At 54.3% G+C, this 26,534-nt stretch overlaps 2 protein-coding genes and 1 long non-coding RNA gene across 14 annotated transcripts in view; 1 reads left to right on the forward strand and 2 right to left on the reverse strand.

Moving 5' to 3' along the window:
* Window positions 1-81: 81 nt before the first annotated feature.
* Window positions 82-15,667, reverse strand: AIFM3 (AIF family member 3). 12 transcript variants are annotated; one of them, XM_040464677.1, is made up of 22 exons: window positions 15,191-15,301; window positions 13,608-14,406; window positions 12,989-13,157; window positions 8,611-8,824; window positions 8,253-8,362; window positions 7,927-8,036; window positions 7,787-7,831; window positions 7,462-7,558; window positions 7,273-7,385; window positions 6,895-6,981; window positions 6,371-6,462; window positions 6,132-6,262; window positions 5,925-6,040; window positions 5,740-5,811; window positions 5,600-5,663; window positions 4,932-5,008; window positions 4,699-4,816; window positions 3,168-3,266; window positions 2,809-2,884; window positions 2,193-2,297; window positions 1,505-1,525; window positions 1,114-1,277 (listed from the first exon to the last, which is right to left on the reverse strand). In XM_040464677.1, the coding sequence occupies exons 3-22, from the start codon at window positions 13,017-13,019 to the stop codon at window positions 1,238-1,240; spliced, it is 1,818 nt and encodes a 605-aa protein (XP_040320611.1). In that variant the 5' UTR covers window positions 13,020-13,157; window positions 13,608-14,406; window positions 15,191-15,301; the 3' UTR covers window positions 1,114-1,237. The 12 variants fall into 12 exon arrangements, 10 of the variants coding, with proteins under 10 accessions (XP_040320620.1, XP_040320616.1, XP_040320611.1 ...); XM_040464678.1 differs by lacking the exons at window positions 13,608-14,406; window positions 15,191-15,301 and adding an exon at window positions 15,600-15,667; XM_040464679.1 differs by lacking the exon at window positions 13,608-14,406.
* On the forward strand, window positions 15,374-16,490 carry LOC121023046 (uncharacterized). Its single transcript, XR_005787220.1, has 3 exons — window positions 15,374-15,564; window positions 15,977-16,080; window positions 16,260-16,490. It is a non-coding gene; the product is annotated as an uncharacterized LOC121023046 (long non-coding RNA).
* A 4,970-nt stretch (window positions 16,491-21,460) lies between these two features.
* The window catches only part of CRKL (CRK like proto-oncogene, adaptor protein), a 35,153-nt gene continuing 30,079 nt past the window's right edge, over window positions 21,461-26,534 (reverse strand). Inside the window, exon 3 of the mRNA XM_040464667.1 lies at window positions 21,461-25,080. Coding sequence (XP_040320601.1) covers window positions 24,946-25,080 — 135 coding nt within the window. The 3' untranslated portion in view covers window positions 21,461-24,945. The remainder of the gene's footprint in view (window positions 25,081-26,534) is intronic.

Here is a 26,534-nt window from a genome sequence, read left to right on the forward strand (position 1 = left end):
ACGTGAGGCCACCGCCCCGGGCGGGACTACGTTTCCCGGCGAGCACTGTGCCAACCGCACCACACTTCCGGCCGGCGCCGAACTCCCGCCTGCACGCGCTTCCCGGCCAGCTTAGCGCTCCTCCTGACTCCGCGGGCCAGCACAGCCTCCGGGAACGGGCCCTGCAGAGAGCGTGTAACCCCCTGGGAATCATTTACCGCCAAGTACGCGCGCCCAGTTCCCCCTTCCAGTGAGGGCGGCGTCTAGTCCCCAGCCCTTTCTGGACTGCACTGCCCTGCCGCAGGCCCGACCCACACCGCCTGGAGATAGGCCACACTTCCCGGCATGCCCTGCTTGCGCGGGTCTCGGCCTTGATCGTCCGCCGCTCCCGGGATCCCGGGTGGAGGGTTCCGGTCTCACAGCGGCCTAGGAGGGAGCACGACTATCTCCTTCCGTTTTGCTGTCTCATTTCTGGCCCCCGCGTCTCGCCCTCAACATTCCCCTTGGCTAGGAGGCAGAGTAGCACAGAGGCTCTAGATCCTCGTTCCTAGTTAATAGCAGAGCCTCATCTTCTTTACCTTCGAAATGGGGGTTCCTGAAGCTCTGGCTGCCATGAAAAGCATGGATTGTCTCAGGACCCAGCCCCTACAGCCCCAAGTAGGCACATGCCCCCAAACTGCCAAGTGCGAGCTGCCTCTGACCCCTGAAGAAGCACTTCCCATCTCAAACCTTTGGCATGTGCTGTCCCTTCTACCTGGAGTGCCATTCTTTGAAAATCCAGATCCAACACACTGGTTAGAGAAGCTTTTCCTAACCTTAGGGGTAGCATCAGTTGCTACCTCTTCTGAGTGCTCATAGGCCAAACTTCCTTGGTGTGGTTGTGCTTTCTCCATGAGTATCTGTCCGATTACAATGGAAGTCACACAGATATGCAAACGTGTGCGTTTTAATTTTAAGATAATATCTAATATGTTGCAGGGTCCTGTAGGGAACCAGTCTCAAGAAAGGGAGAAGAGGACAAGCCTGTCCTGCCTCCATTGTCAGCCATCAGTGGCAGCTGAGGCCTTGGGGGGTAAGCATCTCCTGGAGGCAGCAGAAGCCTCTCTGGAGGTGAGCCAGGCAACCGAAGGCAAGCACTGGGCAGGCTCAGGTTCTGCCCTGGGGGATCCTGGGAAATTGGAGGTTGGCACCTGCCCCCAAGGCTTGGCCTCTGTCCCTGGTGCCCCAGCGTGCCTGCCCAAGTCTGCTGCATGCGAGCTCAGGATCCTTTCCCTGTGAGCCAGGACATGTCGCCGGTCCTGCAGGAATGAGGGGAGGAGGAGTCAGGGTAGAAGACAGAGGGTTCCCCACTTGGCACCATGAACAGCTGATCGCTGAGGACAGCAGGGGGCCTGCTCTGTGCCAGGCCCTGGTGCCCAGCAGGAATGGGTACTTAGGCATAGAGGGAAAGACCATGGGGTACAGGCTCTGGGCTTAGGTGGGAAAGGCTCAGAATGGTCAACAGGAAGGACAGAGAACCACGTACTTGCTGTGCAGCACAAACAGCCTTTTCGAAGGCAAGAGAGAGAGAGATAGAGAGAAGGCCAGGAAGAGAGCATGTCATTCATCATGTTCCCTCTTGGTTCTCCATTGTTTCCAGCCTGAGGCCTACCCCTGTCCCGTGGCCTCCAGGATTTCCCCAGTCCCTGGGCAGGGGGAGGGGGCCTCTCTGCAGGCAGTTTAAGCCTACAGGGTGACTCCCATTGGCATCAGCCTGGGGTGAGGGGAATAGCTGACATCCAGTGTCTCCCAGACACCAAAAAAACCACCCAACAACTCTATGTAGGGTGTCCCCAGAGGCATCACTAGCTGCCTTTACCCCCCTAGCTTCTGCCAGTCTCAGTACAACCATGTCCTGTTGGGTGTCCCATGCCAGGTAACTGCCTAAGCAATGGCTTTGACCAAGGGCTTTGACCCCTCCCCACAGCACTGGGCCTGCCCTGGGACAACAGCTTTTTCCCCTTCTGTCCCCCAAGAACACAAATAACCAGCCCATTCACAAAGCACAACCCTTGTCCCAACCACCCCATAGTCCTGATGCTCCATAGACTGATGCGGACCAAGAATAGAGGGAAGGCTCTGTAGGGCTATGGGGGTGGCTGGCTACCAAGGACCAGTCCCTTAGGGGGCCCCCCCCCCCCCCCCCCCCCCATATCTCTGAAGCCCACACTCACTCCACCTCCCGCTTCCGGATGGCACGGCCTGAGGCTAGCACCTCAGCCACCTTGGACACGATTGGATCGTAATTCATGCTGGCCACAGCAATCACCTCATCGCCTCTGCAGGGACAGAGTAACTGAGCCTGAGGACTGCCCAGCAGTGGCCTCTCTTCTTAGAGACCCTGATGTACTCCTCTTCAACTGGGGCCCAGGGAGTGATCTTACCCAGGACAACAGAAATATTCTGAGCACCCAGCCCTCCCTGCTTTGCTTGGCCCAGCATGGGCTTTAGGATCCTGCCAGAGCTGAGCTCCAGTCCTGGGATCACCACTCTCTCTCTCTACCTGTGTGATTTTCCTCAGCGTCAAAGCAGGAGTCAACACCCACCTCAAATTGCTGTCCTGAAGATAAAATGTCCTGTCTCAGTGCGTGGCTGCTGGAGTTATTACTGCCCCACCTCCTCACATTCCCTTGGTGGGTCTCCTGCCTAGCTGCCTCCCTTGGCCACTTGGTCCATCTTTCAGGTAAGTCCCCTCCTCTGGAGCAGAGCTCCTTCCCCTCTGGAAGCTCCCCTTCCCGACCGAGCTCCCGCTGCTTCGGCGGCTGCCACGTTCCACCCAGTTGCTCTCACTTGGTGTAAAAAGCCACGAACTTGAGCTCTTCCAGATCCCCCTGGATGATGACGTCGTCGAAGCCTTCTCCGTACCCTGTGGGCCGTACAGGAGGGGATGGGGCTCCCCCGGGTCAGCGTCCTGTGGCCTCCTAAATCCCCCCTGAATACCCCACCAGGCCTTGCTCCCTTTGTCCTTTTAGGTGGTCCTTTTAGTCCACCCCTAATCAGTTTTCACTCTTCCTACAGCTGACGCGGCCCCGCCCCTAGGATGCTCATAGCCCCGCCCTAACTTCCAAGCTCCACCTCTGCGCTCCGCACACACCTTAGCCACACCCCTAAACGCACTTGGCCCCGCCCCTGCCCGGGCCATCTGTTACCAGCGTAGCGCAGGCTCTTGCCAAACATGGCTGTCCACAGGTAGGGCACGGTGCTGATCTCCGCCTCCTGCGCCAGCATATTCTGGGCCGCCACGCGCCCTGTAAGACTCAGGGTCATGAGATTCCCGACCCTAGCCCCGGCCACCCCTACACTGCCTGCCGGGGCTCTCTGGGGACCTCTGACATGTGGAGCTGCTACTCCTTGCTTTCCCAGAGGTGAACAGGTGCATCATGGCTCAGCCCATTGCCCACACTCAATTGCAGAGGAGACACCTGGCTCAAAGCCAGTCACTTAGATTGCTTCTCGAGAGAATTTGAATGAAGTGCCCCACATCTAGAAGGTCTGTTTCCTGGCGTTGTTGGGCTGCCTCCATTTCAGGTGTGCACCCAGACAATAATCGGACACATCAGGTCTGAAGAATGGGACACAAGTGCCCAGGGAAGTAGGGATAACAGCCACACCCAGGGCCCCAGAGAATAGCGTGGGTGGCTTCCCAGTTCATATTCCCAGGCCCCATTGGACCCTGTAGTTGGAGGGCTATGAGAGCCTCCTAGACCCTCCCAGTTAAACCTTAATTGTACTTGGCTGATGAGTGGTCTTTGGTTCCTTAAAACCAGCACCAACTTTAGACCTTGAACCTGAGCAGATATTGGTACCAGGAGTGGGATTTCAGGCAGCAGATGCTCAGATAATGTGAAGTGAGAGAGGAGAGGTGAGTGCAGGGAGTCTGGTGGTCCTCCCCACGAGGCAGCTAACTTGCTTGTACCTACATCTTAGGGACTCAGACCAGGTGTTCACAGTAAATGAGGCTTCAGGGGCATGGTGTCTGACAGCCCAGGTGCCGAGAGTCAGAATGGGCTTACTTTCATGAGGGCATGAGCTATTCCTCATAGAGCACGACAGCTCTCCACTGAGCCCAAGTTTCCAGGCCCAAATGGCTGCCTCCCAGGGGCCTGCATGAAACAACTGTGTTCACAGAGCCAGTCGAGTGGCCCAAGGGAGACAGAAGCACTGAGTGGGAAGGTGGCCCGTGCCTTACTAGATCCCTTTCTCTCTCCCTGGGTGACTGCACAGGTTGGTGAGGATGAAAGGAAAGGAGGGGCTGGTGGAAGGATGGGGTGGGACACTGTGGCTAGTTGGGTGGGGTGTCCTGAGGGCACTGGAGGGGCGTCTGTGGATGGGCCACAGGGCTTGCTCTGTCAGGTAGCTTTTTTTTTTTTTTTTTTAAGTCAGCTTCATGCCCAGTGAGGAGCTTAACATGGTGCTTGAACTCACAACCCTGAGATCAACACCCTGAGATCAAGAACTGAGCTGAAATCAAGGGTCAGATGCTTAACTGACTGAGCCACCCAGGCTCCCTGTCATCTGGCTTGATCACCTGGAGGAGGCTCCCAGACAGGCCACCACAAAACCTTGAATGTCTAACCCAGAGACTGGGACCCAAGGCCAGCAACTGAGGAGTGGGCCTGGGGGAAGCTGAGACCCTGGGACATCCTCCCATCCCCCATCCTGCCACAGGGCTGGCCATACCCTGGGCATGAGCCATCTGCCAATGTGGGATGTTCACTTTCCGATTGTTTCTCCAGGCGAGGGGGAAAGTGACAGCATCGCCAGCTGCAAACACGCCCGGAACGTTGGTCTGCATCATCTGTGGGGAGAGGGCCCAGGGCTCTGTGGGTGGCACAGCGGCCTTGACTTGGACATGCCACTACCCCCGGCCCAGCACCCTGCCTGCCTCCGCCACCACCATCCCCCAGCCCCACCTTGTTGACAGGGATGAAGCCTCGGGAATCCAGATTGATGCTGCTCTGCCTCAGGAAGCCCGTGGCAGGCACCGCACCTGACAAGACAGGGGCCACCATGTCCATTCCCTGGTCCCTCCCTTCTCCCACCTCATTGTCCTCCATGACCCATACCCTTCACTCACCACAATTCAGCCCCAGACCATTCATCCAATGGGCTGCCCATCCTGCAGCCTTCATGCATCCTGTCCCCTCTGCCTGGACCCTCACAGACCCTGTGCCTCCCATGAGGCCTCATGTATCACCTCCTCTGAGAAATTCCATGAAGCCCCTGGTAGGGTCAGCATGCCATACCTTCCCAGCCCCTAGGCTGCCACCTCCCAGCTCTGTCCTTTCCCAAACTGGCACCTCAACTGGAGCAGTTTGAGGCTTGTTTGTGTTCTGCAGCCCACATGGGGCAGGCTGTGGAGTCGAGTATTTGTGGGCAGCAGTCACTGGGAGCATCCTCCATGCCAAGCCCTGGCTAAATGTGGAACACCCATTCCCTGATAGCCTGGTGAAGTGGGTATGGTTGGGGTACCCATTTTACAGATGTGAAAACCAAGGCCCAGGGAGGGGAAGAGACTGGCCCAAGGTCATTCTGGAGCATGTGCAGGTACTCACTTGCACCTGCCTGCCCACTCACTCACCAATGCCCACAACACAGACGTCAGCCCGCACAACCTTGCTGCTCTTCAGCACGACTTCCTTCAGCTGTGGGGAGGGGGTGGGTTAGCAGGTAGGCCCAGCTCCTGGGAACAGGGCAGAAGGGGCAGGAAGAAGGGCCCACCTTTCCCTCCTGGGCCCGCAGCTCAGAGACCTCTGTCTGCATGTAGAACTTGACCCGGTTGTTCTCAAACATCTGTCAGGGAAGGTGGGCAAGAAGGCCATGGATGAGAGCATAGCCAGGGGCTGGGCTGGGCTGGGTGCCTGGAGTTCTGACAGCCCAGGTGCCGAGAGTCAGAGTGGGCTTACTTTCATGAGGGCACGACCGACACGTTCCCCCAAAAATCTCCTGAAGGGCGTCTCCTCCAGCTCCACCACGGACACTGAGTGGGCCTTTTCAGTCAGATAAGCAGCCACCTCCATCCCTAAGGGGTGGTGCATGGTAGTCTAGCACCCTGCACCCTGGGACCAGCCATGACAGCCTGACCACTGCCCCCACCAGCCCCGGCTGCTCACCCAGGAAGCCAGCTCCCACGACCACTGCGTTGCGGCCCCGGGCTAGCCTCACCACACGATTGGCATCTTCAGGTGTCCGGATGGTGAACACGTTCTCCACCTCTTTGCCTTTGCAGCTCAGCATCTTAGGGCTGAGATGTGGCCAGCATCAGTGAGGGGCTCCCGGCACCCAATCCCTCGCATGCTGGCTGGTGCCCTGCCAAGTGCCAACAGGGTACAAGGGGGAGACACCCTCCTACCTGCTCCCTGGTGCGAGAAGCAGCTTGCTGTACTCCAGCTTGAAGCCATCCTTGAACACAACCTTCTTGTTTCTCACATCCACCGTAACCACCTGCAACCCCCGCCGGGCAGAGGGTGGGCCTGGCCGTGGACTTGGGCCTGGCTGCCCCTCCGAGCTCCTGCCAGACCCTCTGAACAGGAGGTTCCACAGGCACTGTTCCTGCCACCTGGATGGTCCTCTTTCCCTCACCTGGCTTCTCCTTACTGTTTAAGGTTCTGACATCACCTTCCCCTCAAAGCCATCCTTATGCTCTCCGGCCCCAGCTCTGAACAGATTTCTGCATGTGCCCACAATCCTGACTGGAAGAATATCCAGTGCTGCCTTCCAGGCCTGGAGCACCCCTGGGAGGGCCTAGACATCAGGGCCAAGAGGGCAGAACACCTCCCCCCACCACACACACCTCCAGGGGCCTGCATGTCCTCACATCATTTGTGGTTCTCACTAAGTCTTCCCCAGACTTGTTTCTTAGTCTTGGCCCCATACCTGGGCCTCGGTGAGCACCTCGATGCCATAGGCTCGAAAGAACTCCTTGGGCCTCAGGGCCAGCTGCTCAGGCTGTGCATCCAGGGACTGCAGGAGATAGCTATCTTGAGATAAGGCCAGGTGGCCAGTGTTCCATTTTGCAATGGAGGACCCGATGCCTAGGGAGGGTAGGGCTGGGCCCAGGTCACAAAGGGGCTGCAGAATGGAATTCACCAAACCCACATCTTTATAGGGTACCACAGACAGGCCTGGCCTGAGCAGAGAGGCAGCTGGTCAGACCCCCAAGGGGTGACAAGCAAGGCGCTGAGAGGGCCTGACTGTGCCCAGAGAGCTAGGGGTCTGGGGCCTGCCTGGGCTCCCATTTGCCCCTCCTCCCACCTTGCTGAGCTTAGGCCGGTCATAGGGGAGGTGCCGGTCCAGTGTGCACAAGACGATCCTGTCTGAGAACCCCTCCTGCCGCAGTGTCTCTGCACATACCAAGCCAGCTGCACCTGAGGGGATGGTGCTGTGGGTTAAGGGACCACCTCTCCCCCACCCTGCCCTACCCCTCATAACCTCACCACCAACCTGCGCCTACAATCAGCACGTTGGTGCTGCTGCTGTGGCCAGCACTTGGAGAGATACACTTGGCCATCACTTTGGTTCTTCGCTGTAGCTGCAAGGCCTGGGGATGTCCGGAGAGCAAGAGGCAGCTGGGAGCTAGAGTCATGGAATGGCATCCTCCCTATGCCATCATCCCAGCAGGCCAGGTCCTGCTGCTGCAGTCCAGCCTCATCCCCACTGCACAGTTTTCACTCTGTCCCCAGCCACAGGGCCTTTGCACATGCTGATCCCTGGGCCAAGATGCCCTCCTCACTTCTCCTTTTTGCCTGAGCCCCAGCCACGCCCTCACCTGCTTACTGGCTCGGACGTACACCTTCTCCTTCTCAATCTTCACCTGCAAGGGCTGTGTTGCTCAGGACCAGGTTTTGGGGGGCTCCATCCCCTGCCCTGCACCCCCAGGCTCCCACCCTACTGCCCCCCTGGCCCCACCTGGAATTTGTGCAGACTGTCCAGGCCAGGGAAATCCTCTAGGTCACCGGTGCCGATGTTGAAGCAGGCACCATGCCAGGGGCAGCGCACCCGGCCACGGGACAGCACACCTAAGGGAAGCAGTGCTGGGCTGGGGCCACAGGCAACAGCTCCCCTCCCCTGCGTTCCAGCAGCTGCTCGCCCCTCCCCACAGCTCAGGAGACCCCCACTAATAGATGAGACCCTGGAGGTCCAGGGAAGAGCCAAGCCAGCCTGTGATGGTGCAGTGGCCAAGCACCCTGCAGGGAGGTCCCACCCCACCTCCTGTGTGTACTGGGACAGCTCACCTTTCACCAGGGGTGCACCATAGTGTGGACACTTGTGGCCCAGAGCGTGGAACTCCCCGTTGTCCTTCACCAGCAACACTTTCCCCCAGCCCAGCTCTACTTCCCGCATCCTGGGGAGGGGCTGCACTCAGACATCAGGCCAGACACCAGGCACCACCTCTGGTGGGCACCTCTTCCCAGAGTCTAGCTTTCTGGGGAGCAGGCCCAGACCAGGAGAGGCCACACTGGTGGTGGCTGGTGCAGGTGCTCGTCAAGGGCTCCCTCCAGGCCTCCCAGCCCACCCCATCCATGGCCTGCACCATGCCTTCCCATCTTGGGCCCTCTGACTGCTCCCTGCCCCACTAGACCCAGCACCCACTGGCCATTCTCAAGGTCCTTGACATGGCAGATGGCGGCCTCCACACAGTCCTGAGCACCAGGGTACGGGTGAGGGGCAGGCAGGCGTTCCTCTGTGTGGAAGTGGCGGGCTGTGCCATTGCCCTGGTAGGCCCGAGGGCTGCCCTTCCCGCTGGCTGACAGCTCCTCCTTGCCCCGCTCCTTCTCAGGCAGCACCACCTCGATCTTGAGCTCCACTGTAGGGTAGACAGGGCAGCACTGTGAGTTTCCAGACCTGCCCACCTCCTTGCCCACGCCACAGGCTCTGGGCAGGCTGGTCCCTTTGAGTTTGAGTTCTCTCCTGTGCCTCCACCTCTCGAGAAAGCCATCTGCAACATCAGCAAAGAGCCTTAAAACAGGCAAGAAGCAGGGGCACCTGGTTGGCTTAGTTGGTTAATTACCCGACTCTTAATCTCGGCTCAGGTCATGATCTCACAGTTCATGAGTTCGAGCCCACGCTCACAGTTCATAAGTGCTGAGCTTGCTTGGGATTCTCTCGCTCTCCCTCCCTCTCGTTCTCCCTCCCTCTCTCTGACCCTCCCTCGCTCAGGAGCAAGCACAATCGTGTGTGCACGCCTGCACGCGTGCTCTCTCTCTAAATAAATAAACTTAAAATTTTTTTTTCATTAAAAAAAAAAAAAACAGGCTCGAAGCAGAACAGAGGCAGCAGGAGGTGAGCTGGGTTGGCTTGATTTCATTCCTGCATGTTTTCTTTTTCAGTAACAAATTAGTGAGGGGCCCACAAATGGAGCTCCTTTGACCCTGAAATTGCCTTTTCTCTAAGAATTTATGTGGGGGGAAGAACCCTGGTGGCCTGAATCCTGCTCTGATTCCAACTGCACGGTCCCTGATGGAGAAGGACATCCCTAAAGGATCAGGGGCATGTTTAGGGTCTGACTCCAGGGAGAACAGGGCGTTCAAACCTGGGTATGGCTCATTTTTCCAGCCAGTGAATCTGGGTAATGGGAAACCAAGGCTTTGTTGTTCTGTTTGCAATGTTCCCATAGGTTTGAGATTTTTTTTTTAATTAAAAAAAAAAGTGTACACACTGTATTTTCAACTTCTTAAAATAGCTATGCTCACCAGTTTAAGAATCCATCATTTGCCAAGCACTGGTTTTTCAACACCTTCATGTGCAAGGGTGTGGGGCCTTGGGGGTGAACTGTACCCAAAGGGATGGGTGCACAGGGACTGTACAGAGGGGCGTGGGGCCCACCTTGAAGCTTCTGTGGGGCAGATGCTTCCCCAGAGTGCCCGTGGCGACTACTCTAAGCAGTCAGTTAGCCGGAGACTGTCATTTTGTTCTGTATATTTCTCTGCATTTTCTAAATTCCCTACAATGTGCCTGGGGTATTTTTCTAATTAGAAGGAAACAATAAACAGAATTTTTAGCAGCAATAATCTGGCCTCCTGGGCTGAGTGATGGAAGCTAAGCCCCTGGCACAGCATGGGCCCAATGAGGAAGCAGGAGTCCAAGGAGTCCCAAGTCCCAAGGCACCAGAGCCTCCAGCCCTCTCCCCTTTTCACCTCTTCTCCCCTCCACCCCAGACCTGACACTCCAGAAATAAACAGAGTCACACCTCTGGGCCTTTGCCTAGGCAGTTCCTTGGTCTGGGTTGCCATTCTTCCCTGCCCTGGCTCACTGCTGCCCATCCACTTGAACAGCTCAGGTGATGCCTCCTCTGGCTGCCCACTCCCTGCGTGTCCCTCCTCTCTGGCAGAGCTAATCCCCCACTGGCTTGAAGCCTGGGAAGGTAGAACCCCTCCCCCTCCTTATCCTCAAGTCCCAGCCCCTAGCCTGGCTCAGGCGTGGGAGGGGAGGGAAGGGGAAGGGGGGTGGTTGAGGTCCCTCCATGATTCCAGCTGGGCAGGAAGGGAGCACACCACCAAGCTGAAGCTGTTGTATCAGGTGGGAGAAGGGGGCGGGGGGCGGGTTTAGGGTGGGGTAGTTTCTGTGCCTCCATTTCCATACTTTATGTAATAATGTTAGAATGTTTTGAGAAGAATCAAAAAGGAAAATACTCCTGGACTCAGCTGACACCAGCTATGTGAACTGTAGAGCGGGAGCTCACAGGAACAGCCTGGCAGGGGCCCAGATAACAACCAAGCCAGGCTGTTTTCATCCTCCACCTCCTTCCAGAAGGCTCCAAGGAGCTCGCTGACGCAGTCTAATGGGAAGCCATTAAGTCAGGAACAGTAGTGTAAAGGTGGATGGAGAGGGTGTCTCTGCTCACCCATAGAGCCAGATCAACCCTAGCAAATGATTCCCAGGTGCCCGTGTGACCATGGGCTCCTGCCTTAGCCCCTTTGGACTGCAGATGCCTTCATTATAAAACAGAGAACAGTGCCTACCTCTTTGGTGATAGTCAATGCTGAAGGATTTAATATATGTAACCCAGAGCAGAAGCTCAACAGATAAAGCTGGGTAGTAGCATTTTATTGGTGAGCTCTGAGCTTCCTGACAGCCATGGCAAAAAGGGAAAGCTGTTAGGTAGCACTTGTGTCCTATTAAAAGGCAAGTGACCAGATGCCAAGAGAGCTGCACTTCCTCCTAGTTCTGAGCTTAGTGTGGGTCTGGCCTGGAATACTTCCTATCAGGAACACAGAGCCAATGGAACACAAGGAATACAGAGTGAGCTCAGGAAATGTGTGCTGATGTGCTCCAAGTCAGAGTCAAGCAAGATAGAAGGTGAAGAATTTGCACAAAGACCTTGGGCTTGCTGTGGTCTCCCTGTAGCCCCTGCTGACCCCAGCTGAACTTCTATGGCCCAAATGCTCTCACTCCCACACCCTGAAATTCCCTGAGCCTCACCCCTGACCTGCCCAGTGTTGAGTGCCTGGGGTCTAAAATCGTGCCCTTCTGCCATAGCTCCACAGGGGAGTCCTGGAAGCAGGGAACCTAGCTCCTAAAAGAGGGGATAGTAACATTCTGCACAGCCTCCTGTGTGCCAGGCCCTGTGCTAAGCGCAATAGTCTGCATGAGGGGGTGGAGGTGGGGGGCAAAACGGTTAGCCCCACTTACACATGAGAACACAGCAGCACAGAGAGGTGAAGTCACCTCCCCAAGGCCACACAGCCAGGAAGGGGCAGGGCTGAATTTAGGCTCAAGAATGCAAGTTCTTACCACTGCCTCTAGGGTGGTGAGAATGGCCAGCTCCTGAACTGGGAGCTTGGGGCCAGGGGCCTCAGGTAGGCCAGCCTGTTGAGGCCCTTTACAAGAAACTGCAGATGGCACCCTCTGCTTTTGGCTTCCTGCCAGCCCAGTAGTCCTATAGGGGCCGGATTTGGGACCAGCTAGCATTTTTCTACCCACTTCGGATGGAGGAAGGCTGAGGTCAAGACAGTGGACATCATTTGCTCAAGTCATACATGGAAGCAGGAAGGGTGGTAGGATCAGGCCCAGGGCTGGGTACCCACAGCATAGGCATGGGGGGAGGGAGAGCTGGCTCCTGAGGCAGATGAATGGGGTGTTCCTCTGCCTGGCAGGGCATCAAAGGTCTCCTCTTGCCCCAAGTTCTCCCTCAGACCCAGGAAAGGGAGAATAGGCTCATGTGTTCCAAGGTAATGGAGCTGATGGGTATCAGGTAAGGGGAGCTGGGGCGAGCTGGTTGGGGCAGGGTGGCCTGGGTGGCAGGTGGGCGGGGGCACTGACTAGACACTAGAGAAGCCAGTAACATGCCTCCATTCTTTTGCCTTCCTGAGTGTTGTGAAGAGAGAAGAGGGAAAATAGGGGCTGGAGAGAGAGCCCAACAGACAGGGGTCTCCATGGAGAGCAGACCTGGGCCTCCCTTAGCATCTGTGAGGCCCCCACCTCTGGCCAGAACTTCTTGGGCCAGGCAGGGCAGGATTTCATGCACAAATGGGGAAATTCGGCCCAAGGTCACACAGGACATCAGAAGAGGTGAACACTCCACCCTCATGGCAACTTTGAGAGATCAGGCTCATTTTGTAGAGAGGGAAACTGAGGCTCAGAGAGGTAACTTGCATGCCCTGGGTCACACAGTGGCTGAGGATGTCCTCAGAGTCCCTCTTCCCCAACCCTAGGGGACACTGCCCCCCTCCCCTCCCCCAGGGCAGGAGGAACGGGTAACTTCTACTTTTCAAGAAAGATTCAGCTGCTATTCCCACCACAAACACCCAAATCCCCAAATAAAGAGGGGGACCCATTGGAGGGGATCCAAGAGAATGGCTCCAAGCCCCCACTCCCTCCAGCCTTCAGGGAATTAACATTCGGAGCCGGCTGCCGCCTGGCCTGACCTACTTCAGAGGCAGAGGGGGGAGGGGGAGGAGGAAGGATGTGGCTGGAGAAGGGAGGAGGGAGGAGGAGGAAGGGGAGAATGAGGCAAGAAGAAAGGAGGTACCTGGCTTGGGCTTGGAGAAGCACCCACCCATGGTGAGTGGCCCACAGATGAGTGGGGGGCAGGTGCACAGATGGCTGTGGGAGTCCTAGGGTGCCCCCGGTGGGGCTGGACCCCCCGTGGCCCTTAAAGATGCTGGAGCTGCCATCCCAGCAGGAGCTGCCTCCAGGACCTGCAGGGGAGACAGAGGCATCTGTAGGGACCAGGGCTTTGATGGGGAATGTGAGTAGAGATACAGAGAGATAGAGACAGACTAGGGGAGGGGCTTCTGGAGGACAAGCACATTTGAGCTAGGAACCATGTAGGGGACCTTGGTGGCACCTCCCCTTTGAGGCCTCACTCTCCCCTCCCATCTTTGCTGTGCCTACTGCCTGGGGAGCCCCTCTGCTCCAACCTCAGCCATTCTTTTAGGTGTAGCTGCCTTGTCCAGTAAATCCTGATTTCTGCAACCCACTCAAAATCCAGCAGCTAGGGAGGCCACAATGCCTGGGGTCAAACCCCAGGGCACCTTGGGCAGATCAGAGCCTTCCTGGTCCAGGGGTTTCTCTTTCCTGCAGTGGGGGTAATGTTTAGTTTTCTCAGGCCCTGGCCCCCACCCAGCTGGCAGCCCCTGGATACCCACCTCCTCCAGGGACAGCCACAGCTTCTTCTTCCAGGCCCAGCCCAGAGGTGGACCAGCCCTGGAAGGCAGGGCGTGGGGTGGGGCAGGGGTCCAAGAGGCTGCCCAGCCTCTACTCCTCCTCCTAGTGTGAGTTAGGCCAGGAGAGACTGGGGGCGTGCGTCAGGGGGTGGGGTGGGGGTGGGCTGGGCCAGGCTACTTGTCCCCAGGGAAACCCAGCTCCATGGTGAATAGAAGTGGGCGGCCAGCCCAGGCCTGATGGGGTTGGGGGAAAGGGAGGCCAGGCACACAGCCCAGGCCCAGCAGTCATGAGCTCCCACCCTGTGCACCTCCCCCCTTCACAAATGTCCTCCAGGCCTACGGTGCTGAGATCACATCCAACAGCAGATGAGGAAACTGAGGGGCCAAGGGCTTGCCAAGGTCAGGCAGCAGGCAGGGCCATCCGGGTGGCCTCCCACTTCCCTCCCACCTTGGTTAGTTTCAAGATAGGAGGGGACCCAGGAAGCCCCCATATCACCCTGCAAGCCACAAAGCCATGGGGAGAGGTCACCTGGTCAGCAAAGAGATCCCTGCAGCCAAAGTCCTCAAGGCCACAGGGTGGGCCTTCTGGAAGATTCAGCTTACAGACTGGACTTTGGAAGGCCTGGGACAAAGCTGCCCTGTTTACAAATGATCTTCCCCCAGTCCATCCAACTGTCATCCTTTCTGTTTTCCCTGGAAGTTCTTCCTGAAGTCTAACTGGAGGTGGGGCTGGCACCTATTTGGTCTTGCCCACATCCCTGCAAGGGCTTTGAGTGGGTGCCTGAGAGCAAGGGGGGCAAGAAGACAGGAGGAAAAGTTGGGAAGGACAATCTACTGCCTGGCATCTGATGTAACCTGCACTAGAGGCACCCATTACAATTCAGGAGGTGGTGGTACTTAAAGGTCACCTGGGCATACCGATGCCCTTTAACCCTCTCATCACCAAGGCAAGTCTGTAAGATTTGGCTACCACCTGCCCCACCTGTCCCCTCCCTGGGCACAAGGGGGCCCCTCCCCAGATCCTGGCTTCTCCTCTGGCTCAGCCATACCTACCTCCTTCCTGCCTGGCCTAGGCTTCATCTGCTGGGCCACAGATGTCAGAAAAGGTGGAACTTTCACTTGCTGCCAGTTACCTGTCTAGGCTGTTTCTCCCTTCCCAGGTGCCCAGGTGTCTCAGATCCTCCAGAGCCTTGGGCCTGGAAACAGACTTGCTGGGGATTGAACCTTCCGCAGGCCTACCTTGTGCACGCTGGCTTGGAGCCCTGCTGCCTCAAGGGCAAAGGTTCTTGCAGCAGGAGGGGGCCCTGCACCCCCCCGACCCCCCCCCCCCCGCCAAGATTTTGTGGAGTGCTGTCCCTTGCCTACAAACTACCCAATGCTGAAAAGTTGTAACAGTGCCCAAGTGCTAACTATCCACCAGGAGCCTGTGTCCTGGTTCACAGGGACACCACCCTCCCCTAAGCCAGTGCAGGCTAGACAGAAACAGCAGTGGGGAGGTTGCTGTCCAGTTGGGGCCCTCAGTGCCTTCCAGCATTCCTTGGGATGGAATTCAAGTTTGCCCTCACCTGCTCCCCTGCCGGGCTCAGGCGCAAAACTCCCGTGCACTCTCCCTGCCTTTGCACGTGCAGTTCCCTCTATCTGGGAAGATCTTTCCTGCAGCCTTCCCGCTGGTCCAGCTGCCCTCACCAAACCGGACGGCCCAGGAAGGGGGACGGGTACACCGCAGGGCCCCGCGGCAAGCGAGGAAGGGCCTGGCGGGGGAGGAGAGAAGGAACAGAGGCGCTCCAGCCTCCAGCATGTCTCTTCTCCCCGACTGCCGACCTCACCCCCCAACGCGCCGGCCCGGGGTACAAGATCTGAGAGCGCGCGCGAGCTAGCCCAGGTCGCGGGGACTGTGGAGCCGGGACCCGGCAGCCGAGCCGGGACGGCGGGGACAGAGGTCTGGGGCCTGGGGTCCCCAGGGCGGGCACTCACCTGGGTTCGGCGCGGGCCTCCGTTCTGGAGCCGCTCGGGGCCGCGGCCGCCTGGGGGGGAGGGGGAAGGGGGGGGGGGAGCGGGGGGGGGCGGGGCCGGCGCTGCGGCGACACTGCGGCCGGGAAGCCCGCGGCGCCCAGCACCGCCCCGCCGGGTCCCTGCTGGTAGTTGGGAGTCGGTTCCAGGTTAGGGGTCAGGCCGGTGGCTTCAGAGTCCTCACAGAGGGTCGCGGGGTATGGGGAGGCATTCGGGGGCCCTTCTGGCCATGGACGCCGCCGGCGGGGTTTGGGTTCCCAGGGATCCTCTGGACCTTAGAGGGGCGCATAGCTGGGCAGCGCACCGGATCTGATTCTTGCTTCTTTTCTTTCTTTCCTAAGTCTTCGAATCGTGGGCAGCGGAGTGACGTGGGGAGTGGGAGTTGAATCACCCGGAGTAAGCTCCCCAAGAAGGAAAATCCAAATCACTTCCCACTACCCCATAGGTAACCTGACTCCCTTGGGAGGCTCAGTCTCCTTGGTCTGCCTTCTCCCTACACTTAATACGGTCTATTTTAAATTATATTCTATTACATTTTCTTTTTCCCATCTGTCATTATATCAGGAGAACTTCCTGGATTCCTATAAATCATAATGCCCCCTGACGGTATGTCCCCTCTTCCAGGAAGCCCTCCCTGACCAGCCTCCCCAGACTGGGACTTGATCAGGCCCTGATATCCTGGCTCCTGGTTACCTCCTGTTTCACTGTCCTGACTGTCCTGATCTTCGCATTGTGTTCAGGTAGAGCTTGTACCTCCCGCAAACTGGAACTCAGTGACTATGTGGGAAATGAATGAATGACAATTTCTGGGGAAGTGATGTCACATCTATCATTAAACACATCAGGGCCCATCAACTCTGTGTCTTATTAGTGCTCCTTTAGTGGCTCGTGTTGGGTTTTTTTTTTTTTTTTTTTTTTTTTTTTGCCACCTCTCCCCCTTTTGGACTTTGCTTTCCTGTAAGGACAAAAACAACAGCAGTAACAGTCACCTATGCCAGGCAGATACAGCCTTCAGAGAACGTCCTTTATTTATGTCCCACCCTGCCCAGGGGGACAAGCAACACTCTCCCTCATTTTACAGATGGGTGAATTCGGAAGGCTAAGTCTCACCCAGGGGCAGGACCAGGGCCTGCATGGGTCACACTTATGCAGGTGGGTGAGGGGCTGAGGCCTGGAGGAGAAATGTGGCAGGGCAAGACCATAACATCTGGCTTGGAAAATATCCAATGGGATGTTAGCAAAGAGGGAAATGGAACCCCAGGCTGAGATGTAGTAAGGTGACCTGAAGTGGCTGAGAGACCCCTAGACCCAGCAGACACCCCAAAGGCAGGGAGGGGGTTGCCAAGGTTTGAGAAGCGGGTGTGTGTGTGTAGGTGATCCCTGTCCAAGCCTGTCTCTGTTCTCCTTCCATCTACCAGCTCCTGTCAGTTTCTCCTGTTCCCCATTCCCCTCAGACTAGGGGCTGGACGCCAAGGTGTGTAGGGAGATCCTTTGGAACATGAGATAGAGGCAATGTTGAACATTGGGATTGACACTGGCGCCCCCTGGAGGCAGGTCTGAGGGTCAGCAGGGCCTACCTGAGCTTTGGGGTTCTGAGGGCAGCCATGGGCTGAGACAGTAGAGGCCTCTTCCCTGCCAGACTTAGGTGGATTTCCAGATACAGAGACCTAAGTTTATCTAACTGACTCCCATGAAATACTGGGGGCTGATACAGCACAGCCAACGCTTGAGTTAAGGCCAGCTGTGCCCACAGCTACAGGGTGATTCATTCATATAGAAACAGAAGTTAGGGGATCCCCAGTTCGGGGAGCCTGAGACAAACCCCATATCCCAGGCTCATCCCTGACTTGCTGTAGCTACTGAAGCCTATCCTCCCCCCAGCCCGGTTGGTCTACACAGTGTGAACACCGTTCTGGGTTCTCTGACTGTGGAGGCCAGCTCCAGCTCCTATTGACCTCTTCAGCCCCACCATGGCCCTCCCCAAGCTGCTGGCTTGCTGCCAGGACTGTCCTGTTTCCAGGTTATGGGGTACCTAGTCCTAATTCTAGTCCTGCTGGAGGGAGAGAAAGGCCAGAAGGGTTTTACTAGGGGGTGGCAAGGACTGAGGACAGACAGGCCCTTAGGAGTTCAACAGAGAGGAGATGGGCATCCAGGCAGAAGGAATGTCCGGGGAAAGGCAAGGAGGTATGATGGCAAATTCTGGGGAATACAAAATGTGCCAGCCCAGCCTGGCTTGGGTGCTGAGTTCTGGGCAGGAGCATAGCATGGAGGTATGTTACAGGGCCCAAGAGCAGCTGGGTGAGGGGTTTTCATCCCATGTGTCTTCGGTAAAAAAACATACCAACAAGTAGGACTGGCACTGGATTGGAATGGGGCAGAGGGACCAGAAGGTCAGGAGGCACCTGGGGTGAGGATTGAGCCACAGTCAGCTTGAGGGCTGGAAGGTGGGCCATGCCCTTGTGGCCCTTACTTAGACCTGAAGATTTTCTATCATCAGAAGGATTGGCAACAACTTCCACACCCTCAGTGACAAATGTCCTGGTTTAAGCTACCTCAGCCACGTGGAGGAATACTGTTCAACCATAAAACGGGTCTACAATGGGTTTGGAAAAATGTTGTAAATATTTTCTTATACATCTCTGGTGAAAGTGTAAGTTACCCTACAGAGGGCAATTTGGCAACACCTCTAAAAACTGCAAATACCCAGAGCCTTTGATCCAGCAATCCCACTTGGAGCAGCTCATTTTAATGCACCTGACCTCCTTGGAAAGACATACATGTCCATCAATAGTGGATTGTTGAATGAGTAACCGTACATCTATATCATGTGGTACTATACAGTGGTGAAAAAGAACAAAGACTCACAATAATCTTTAAAACAGACTGGGGAAATAAAGCAAGGTACAGAACAGTAAGTAAGTAATCTATGCTACCTTTCTGTACAGAAAACATTTAGAAAGGATATTTACAGAGGTATATTTGCTTGTATGTTATAGAAAAATTCTGGAAATATACATAATTATATTAATATATTATCAAATATATAATACATAGTAAACTAGAAACAGGGAGATCCTGGGTAGTGGAATGGACAGTGGAAGGGATGTGCTTCTTCAGATACCCGTATTTTGAATGCTGCATCCTATGGATGTTTTTCCTCCAACGCTGAAGCCAAAGTCAAATCCCCCAAACTCCTCAGAGCTGTTTTGGGGGAGCTCGGTGGGCTTCAAACCACTATTCGCGAATGGCTGACACTGGGGCTTGGGTCCTTTTCCTCTGGTCACTGGGCCTGGCACAGCCCCTGCCCAGGTCTCTCTTCCTCTTGGTGCCCGTCCTGGACGCAGTTACGGGGCAGACTCCCAGTAACTCACTCACTCCCTCTTTCCAGGACTCGGCTGGTGGGCAGCTCCTGGCGCCCACTCAGAGGACATCCCCGCCCCCCGCGCCCACCCAGCCGCTTCCTCAGATTCAGCCTGCACAGCACATTCCGCGGGGCTCTCGGGCGGGAGGGTGTAGGTTGCTCTCAAAGCGCGCCGCCTTAGCCACGCCCCCAGCCCCTCCTTCACCTGTGCCCGCCTCCATTTCAGAGAAGGCAAAGCTGAGACACACCAGCCCTGCCCTCCGGAGCCGCCAGGACACAGGTTTCGTAGGGCCCCGAGCCCAGGAGCCCTGCGAGGGCAAATTCGTTGGCCCCGGAAAAGGGTAGCGCTGACGGCCACCGGTCCCCTCTTCGGTCTCCCCGCCTTCTGTTTGTCACCCTACCTGGCCCTCGGCCCTGCCACCAGGAAGCCCGGGCTAGCCAAACCCCACAGCCCGCGATCTCTCCAGCCGCCGGGGACCTCACCCGAGAGCCATGCACTCTGGATAACGTCCGGAAAAGGGCAAACCCTTTCTGGGACCTGAGAGCGGGGAGGGAGCCTCCTGCGGCCCCAGTGCACTGTGTTCTCTACCCTCACCCCTCCCGGGGTCCTCCTCTCCATCCCTCCGGGTGATTGTCCTCCTGCCCCCGACTCAGCGGCGGCTGCCCCCGGGACCGACGGCCGCATCTAGGCGTGGAGAGTGGCGGGGTCGGGTGGGCAGGGTCTGAAGGACGCGGTGGTGGTGGTCCCCAGAGCCGGTCCGAAAAGCGGAGAACCGGAGTCTAGGTGACGCAGCCGCGCCGGAGTACGTGCTGCAGCCGGGCTTCGAGCCCAGGACTCCTGGGAGTACCAGGTGTGGGCCGCGCCTGCGCACTGCTGTCCGAAGGCGTCCGGGTCTTCTACCCTCGGGGTCTTTCGCATAAAGGCGGGACGGCAACTGGCAGTCTTCCCGTGGGCTTGGGCTTGGGTCCTCGCCCCGGCGGACTCCAGTCTTGCTCTCCTAGCACAGGCAGAACATAGACCACAGCCCCTTGGCCCAAGACTTCGGAGAGCTGGAGGCGCAGGAGTGAGGGGCTTCAGTGGCACAAGTAGTTCTCAAACTTGGCTGCATAAACCCCTGGAGAACTTGAAAAAAAAGGGATCGAGGAAGGGCAGGTCACCTGAGGTCTCCAGGGGCTATGACAAAGCCAGGCACTCTCCAGCCCTGAGCTGTTCCCTCCACCCGGATTTCGTTGATTTCTCTTCCTCTAAGCAGCCAAGAAGCCATCCTGAACCCACCGAGGGCTCCACAGCAGCTCCCAATGTCTCGAGCCACCTTCACCACGTCTGCACTATGAGCTCTCCAGGGCGGGGGCAGGGATTCCCTCCAGCTTAGGTTGCGAAGACTTGGGGAACCAAGGTGTGCATGGAGACCGCAAGATCAAGGTCAGATCCCGAGAAAGGGCTGGGGAAGAGGGCCCATGCCTAGGCAAGAGAAGAGCCTCCCAGAACAAGGACCCAGGAGGAGACCATGTGAAAAGCGCAGCAATGTCACAGTTTTTACTGTGGAGTGAGGTTTCAAGATCTGGGCACTGGCCTCTCTGCTGGTGTGCACTGAGGCTAACTCAGCAGAGGAAGGTGGAGGGACAGCCACCCTCACCTGGTCCCATTTCCAAGGGTTTTTCCTGCCACAGAGGGTAGTACCCAGCTCAGTATTGCTGCTCAAAATATACCTTTTCAAACCAAGTATTCTTCAAAGGTGTCTCTAGGGCACTGTGTCTTCCAGAATGACTTAACAGTTTTGTATTCCCATTCAAGGCAAACTTTTCTTTCAAATTCTGCAGTACCCTGAAAGTAGAAGCTAGGGAGTACATTTAAGCAGCATAAATATGGACTGGTATCACTTCCTGAAACTCACTTTTGGAGGTTTTACTACAAAGAAATGTGGACCTCTCAATACATACACAAATTATGTGTGAGAACAGGGCTCTGACTGAGGGGATGTCAGGAAAGTGTCATCCCTACCCCCACCTCCAGCTGTCTACCTGAAGGTCCCTGGAGTTCATCACGAAGGCTATATATAGACAGAAAGAGAAGAGGCTGCTTGTTTTTTAGGACTTACTTCCACTTGAAACCATTCAACCCTGGGTAGCTTGTGCTGAACAAATATTTAACAGACGTCTTCAGATACAGGTGCCTAGAAGGGACCTTGGTGGTGTAAACTGTGGCAACTATTGCTTCATCTTCAGAAGGCCAAGACTGAGCACCAGCCCCCTACAGCACCTACTGTGCTCACGCATTGGGAACCAGCTGTTTCTCTTTTGTAGGGGGCTCCAAGTGTGGGGAAGGGCCAATGCAAGACGCACCCTAGGAGAGGCACCAGTTGTTTCTGTGTTTCACAGGCATTCATCAGGTGCTAAACTGACTGGGAGGTTGATATGGGCTGAGAGCCTCCAGGCAGCACTGAGGAGACACCGAAACACCAAAGCCGCTGCTGCCACCACCGGCTGATGCAAGTTTTATTGAGACAATGTACAAACAGGCCATGGAAACAAGGGTTCTGATGCCGGGATCAGGAACGTAAAATGAATACAAAAATAAAAAGGCACTAATCTGTTAAGAAAAGACACTCAATGTTCTAAGAATATAAGTCATTTAATACTGTTAATTTTATAGCACAAAATAAAACAAGCTATGATCCCCAAAAATAATTTTAAAAGCTTACACAGAAAATATTATTGCCTGAAGTTTATGATCTTTAAGTTACAGGTCAAAAGTTTTGTGTTGTTGTTGTTGTCATTTTAAAACACACAGTGAAGACCGTCTAGAAGCAAGGCCACTGTTCGTCCTGCAGAGACAACAACCCTGTGTCAGGGAACTGTCCTTCTACTCCTTTAGAATATACAACCAGCTCAGTTACCACACTGATATCAGTTAACCAGAGTTAGGTCTCTGGTCCCAGAGGGTGGAGTTTGAGGCAGAGCTCAGTGGTGTCCACAGAAAGCATTAGTCTTAGGTACTGTGTTAAAACAATCAAAAGTCACTCATTTTAACAGGTTAATGAACATAATATTAAAGGATTAAATTATAAACACCTGGCAAAAAAAACAGATCATCCCTTTTCAAAAATAAAATGGTCATATTCCTCTGAGCAAACATTACAAGAGCAGTGGCCGTCTGCCTCGGCCTGTCTTGTCTGTAAACAGCTGTAAAAGAAAGTCAGCACGGAGCCAGGGATCCTTGAGCTCCAAGGAGGGAGCAGCTGTCTTTTCCCCCCTTTCAGTTTTCCAACATGAGCACAGAAGGTGTCTTGTCTGGGTGACCAAAGTTGTCAAATGGCAGCTAGTCAACGCGTGCTCCTCTCTAACTATGCCATCAGGTGGTACCACACCATGAAGAAATGACAAGAACAACTCCTGCATGGGAGGTCCTTTTCAGGATAAACAAGTTTTGAATCAAACTGTCAATGCCCTTCATAATTTGTTCAGTTCCCGAGTTAATTTAATATCCAAATATCTTCTTAGGTGACACACAGTAGAGCAGAGCCAAGTAGCAATAATGAACAATCTTAAAAGGAGACCAACCAAGAAGGGAAGACAGCTCCTCTGGAAGATTCGCATTGCTTTCTGAAACAGGAAGTCTTTCCCAATCACTGGGGAACCCAGGCATGAAGCTGAGGCAAGGATGCGGTCTTCTGTATATTTAGTGTGATGAAGAGAACTTCCCTGCCTGATGAGAAAACTAATAAGGTCCTAAGTCAAAAAGGTACTACTTTTGGCACGTATCTTGAGAGTTCAGAACTCAAGGTTCACCATATTTCAGGCTCCCAATCTCTTGGGCAGCCCTGGAGATATGTACGTGGGCTGAAGTGACAAGCAGACTTATTATGAAGCCAAAGTAGGTTTGTGGGGTGTTCTGATTCTGAAGTGCTCTACACGAGGTGGGTCTTGCCATGGGCCAGCAGACATAGCTGAAAGGAAACCCTGCTTTCCAAAATGGCCATATACTTCTTATACTCTGAACCAACTATTGTCACCAAAAAGTGCCAAGCCCCTCAGCTAAATTTGGCTAAAAAAAGTCTTAAGGTTTGTGCCTTCTTTAAACAAGGCACATATAATGCTCACAACCCCCTTAGTACTGGGTCACTGGTTCCAAGGCAAGTGCTGCGTCCAGACAGAGACCAGGAATGCTGCCACACATGTACCACTTACTGTGGGAGCTAGGCTGGGCCCGAAATGAGTATGAGGCAACTACAACGGAGAGGCACCTTCAGAGCAAGAAGTGGCCACAGTTCTCTCTGACTAGGGAGAGCAGATTGCATTTTTTTCTGGGAAGACCACAGACAGGCAGCCAGTGGTTTTTTTCCCAACTGATCATTAACTTTATCACAAGAACACTTTCAAGATTCTTCCATATGGCAGATACCAGCCTAATGAAATATGGATTTAAAGACAGACTGAAAAAATGGTTGTTTTGCTGGTTCCGTCACCAGAATATATCGCTCTAGCCCTCCAAACCTAAGACCCTTGGGACACAGGGCCATGGCTACAGCAGATGCTCAGCAAATGATGCAGTTACTCATTAGGTGGCTGCTACATTTCTAGGTCTTCTGTATTCATTCTGAGCTGAGGCCTGTCTTCACCAGTTTCCAGAAGGGAGAGCAGACTGAACTGCATGAAGGTTCCAGAATCCTAATCTGCTATGTGCACCAGTCGAGGGATCAGCCACACATTTGTATCAAGCGGGCTTGTATGAACAGACCTTTTTTTTAGCTAACAAGGAAACAATAACATCAAATTGCTATATGGTTAATGGTTCTCCCTAGTGACTAAAATCTTAGACATTAAATGCATTAACCAATTTCCAGAGCTTACATTTTCTTTGCCTGAGGGCATCAGGGACATACAGACTGGGGAACCAGTATTAGCAGCACCATCTTTCTCTGGCAGCCTTGTGAACTTGGGCTGTGGTGGCGAGGAGTGAGCCTCAGTGGGTAGAATTTAAAGATTCATTAATTATTTCAATGATTCTATGAACAACTTCATTTTTTAAAGAAACTTAATTCCTATACCTTAAAGGGGTGCATTCACTGAAACGGTAGACAGAAAATTGGCCAAGTGCGCCCCTCCACATTGCTCCTGTCACTGGCAAACAAGGTAAGCAAAGGTTTCCCCAAATCAGCCCTCACTCTGATGTTTTTGGGGACAATATAATCCAAGAGGCCATGCACACAGCTTGGCACGCTATGACTGATTTTTTGTGGGCTGTTTGCAATATGGCAAAACAAGGTACAAGTGGCAACCAAGACAATAAAGGCCTCTGCTTCAGGGCTGTTTTTTCCTTTAGTTACAGCAGCTTCAGTTTGGAAGCTCAGAGGCACGAGTCATTCCTTACAATACCACAAAAATCCAACCCTCTAGTTAAAAACCTGTTCAGAACACACAAATCTAATTAAGTCTTCCAAAACCAAACCAAAAGGAAAAAAGAGAGCCAGATTTGGGGAGTTAAGGACAGAATTCCCTCTTCTGTAAGGTTCATTTGCTCTGTTCTTCAAAGGAAAAACAAAATGGCAACTGAGCCACTGCTCTGTGGAACAGCAATGTGCAATGTCTCGTCATGGCCTCAAGCTCCATCTGATGAACATGATACAATCAGTCACAAGTACAAACAGGGCAGTGATGAGAAGACAGACCCTTTCCTCGTCAACTTCTCTCCACTTGTGTGCTTCCACCAGTACTTCCAGTTTATGATCCAAAAGAACTCTAAAATCGGCTACTCTTGACAACACGACTATGATACAAATGCCGAGGCAGCCACTGTGTGCATTCCAAATGGGTGTGAGAGACCGCCACTCTGCAGAAAGCTGGACATCGGCAATGCAGTGTAACTTGCCTATGAGAGAGAATGCTTTCCCACTTCAAAGAGACTATGACAGGCAGAACAACGAAGCAGCAGGAAACAGGCAACAGCAATCACTCGTTTTCATCAGGGTTTTGAGGGTCAATGATTTTGACATGCGTAAAGGGGAAAAGCCCTTTGCGCCCATTCACTTCGCCTTCCCACTGGCCATTTATATTCATTCTTGTGACTTTCACAATGTCACCAACCTGTAAGGATGGAGAAAGAAGACAAAGTCAGCATTTTCTCTGCAAACAGAAGAAAAATAAAGTTTATTTATTTATTTTTGAATATTTATTTTTTGAGAGCGAGCAAGTAAGCGCAAGCAGGGGAGGGGCAGAGAGAGGGAACAGAGAATCCCAAGCAAGCTTCCTACTGTCAGTGCAGAGCTGGCTCGATCCCATGAACTACGAGATCATGACCTGAGCCGAAATCAAAGATGGATGCTCAACTGATTGAGCCACCCAGGCGCCCCAAAGAAAGTTTACTTTATTTAAAAATAATTTTGGGGGGGGGGGGCGCCTGGGTGGCTCGGTCGGTTAAGAGTCCGACTTCGGCTCAGGTCACGATCTCGCGGTCCGTGAGTTCGAGCCCCGTGTTGGGGTCTGTGCTGACCGCTCAGAGCCTGGAGCCTGTTTCAGATTCTGTGTCTCCCTCTCTCTCTGCCCCTCCCCTGTTCATGCTCTGTCTCTCTCTGTCTCAAAAATAAACAATTTAAAAAAATTAAAAAAATAATAATTTTTTTAAACATTTATTTATATTTGAGAGAGAGAGAGAGAGAGCGCGCGCGCACGAGAGCAAGAGCGTGTGCACATGCACAAGCGTGGAGAGGGCAGAGAGAGAGGGAGACAGAATCTGAAGCAAGCTCCAGGCTCTGAGCTGTCAGCAGAGTCTGACACAGGGCTCGAACTCAGGAGCTGTGAGATCATGACCTGAGCCAAAGTCAGAAGCTTAACTGACTGAGCCACCCAGGCACCCCAAAGAGTTTATTATTTTGTTTTTGTTTTTAATGATATTTATTTTTGAGAGACAGAGTGGGGGAGGGGCAGATAGAGAGGGAGACACTCAATTTGAAGCAGGCTTCAGGCTCTGGGCTTTCAGAATACAGCCTGACATGGGGGTCGAGCCCACGAACTGTGACATCATGACCTGAGCCGAAGTCGGACGCTTAAGTGACTGAGCCACCCAGGTGCCCCAAGAAAGTTTACTTTTTTTTTTTTTAATGTTTATTTATTATTGAAATACAGAGAGTCAGAGTGTGAGCAGAGGAGGGGCAGAGGGAGAGGGAGACACAGAATCTGAAGCAGGGCTGTCAGCACAGAGCCCAACACGGGGTCCGAACTCACAAACCACGAGATCATGACCTGAGCCGAAGTTGGACGCTTAACTGACTGAGCCACCCAGGCACCCCGAAAGTTTATTTTAAATAATACACACTGTTTTATCCAAAGGAACCTACCAATAAGCTCACTGTACTTCTCTTCAGGTGCCAAGAATATATAGTAAGTGAAGCAGCTTCTGAGCATAAAAGCACCCTTTTTTCTCCCCATCCTGGTTACTAACTCCAACAGGACAGAAATGAACACTTAACTCTCTGAGAATGGTTACAGTGAAGTCACACACACACACACACACACACACACACACACACACACACACACAC

The sequence above is a fragment of the Herpailurus yagouaroundi genome, unplaced genomic scaffold (assembly GCF_014898765.1).
Source record: "Herpailurus yagouaroundi ecotype Mexico unplaced genomic scaffold, PumYag 490, whole genome shotgun sequence".
In the NCBI taxonomy this organism is placed as follows: domain Eukaryota; kingdom Metazoa; phylum Chordata; class Mammalia; order Carnivora; family Felidae; genus Herpailurus; species Herpailurus yagouaroundi.

Excerpts from the sequence above, each read along its gene's own strand:
- AIFM3 (XM_040464678.1), bottom strand. The coding sequence starts at position 13,019 with ATGGGTGGGTGCTTCTCCAAGCCCAAGCCAG. Across the intron at positions 8,825-12,988 it reads CTTCTCCAAGCCCAAGCCAG|TGGAGCTCAAGATCGAGGTG; the intron begins GTACCTCCTTTC and ends TCTACCCTACAG. Across the intron at positions 8,363-8,610 it reads AAGGACCTTGAGAATGGCCA|GATGCGGGAAGTAGAGCTGG; the intron begins GTGGGTGCTGGG and ends GCCCCTCCCCAG.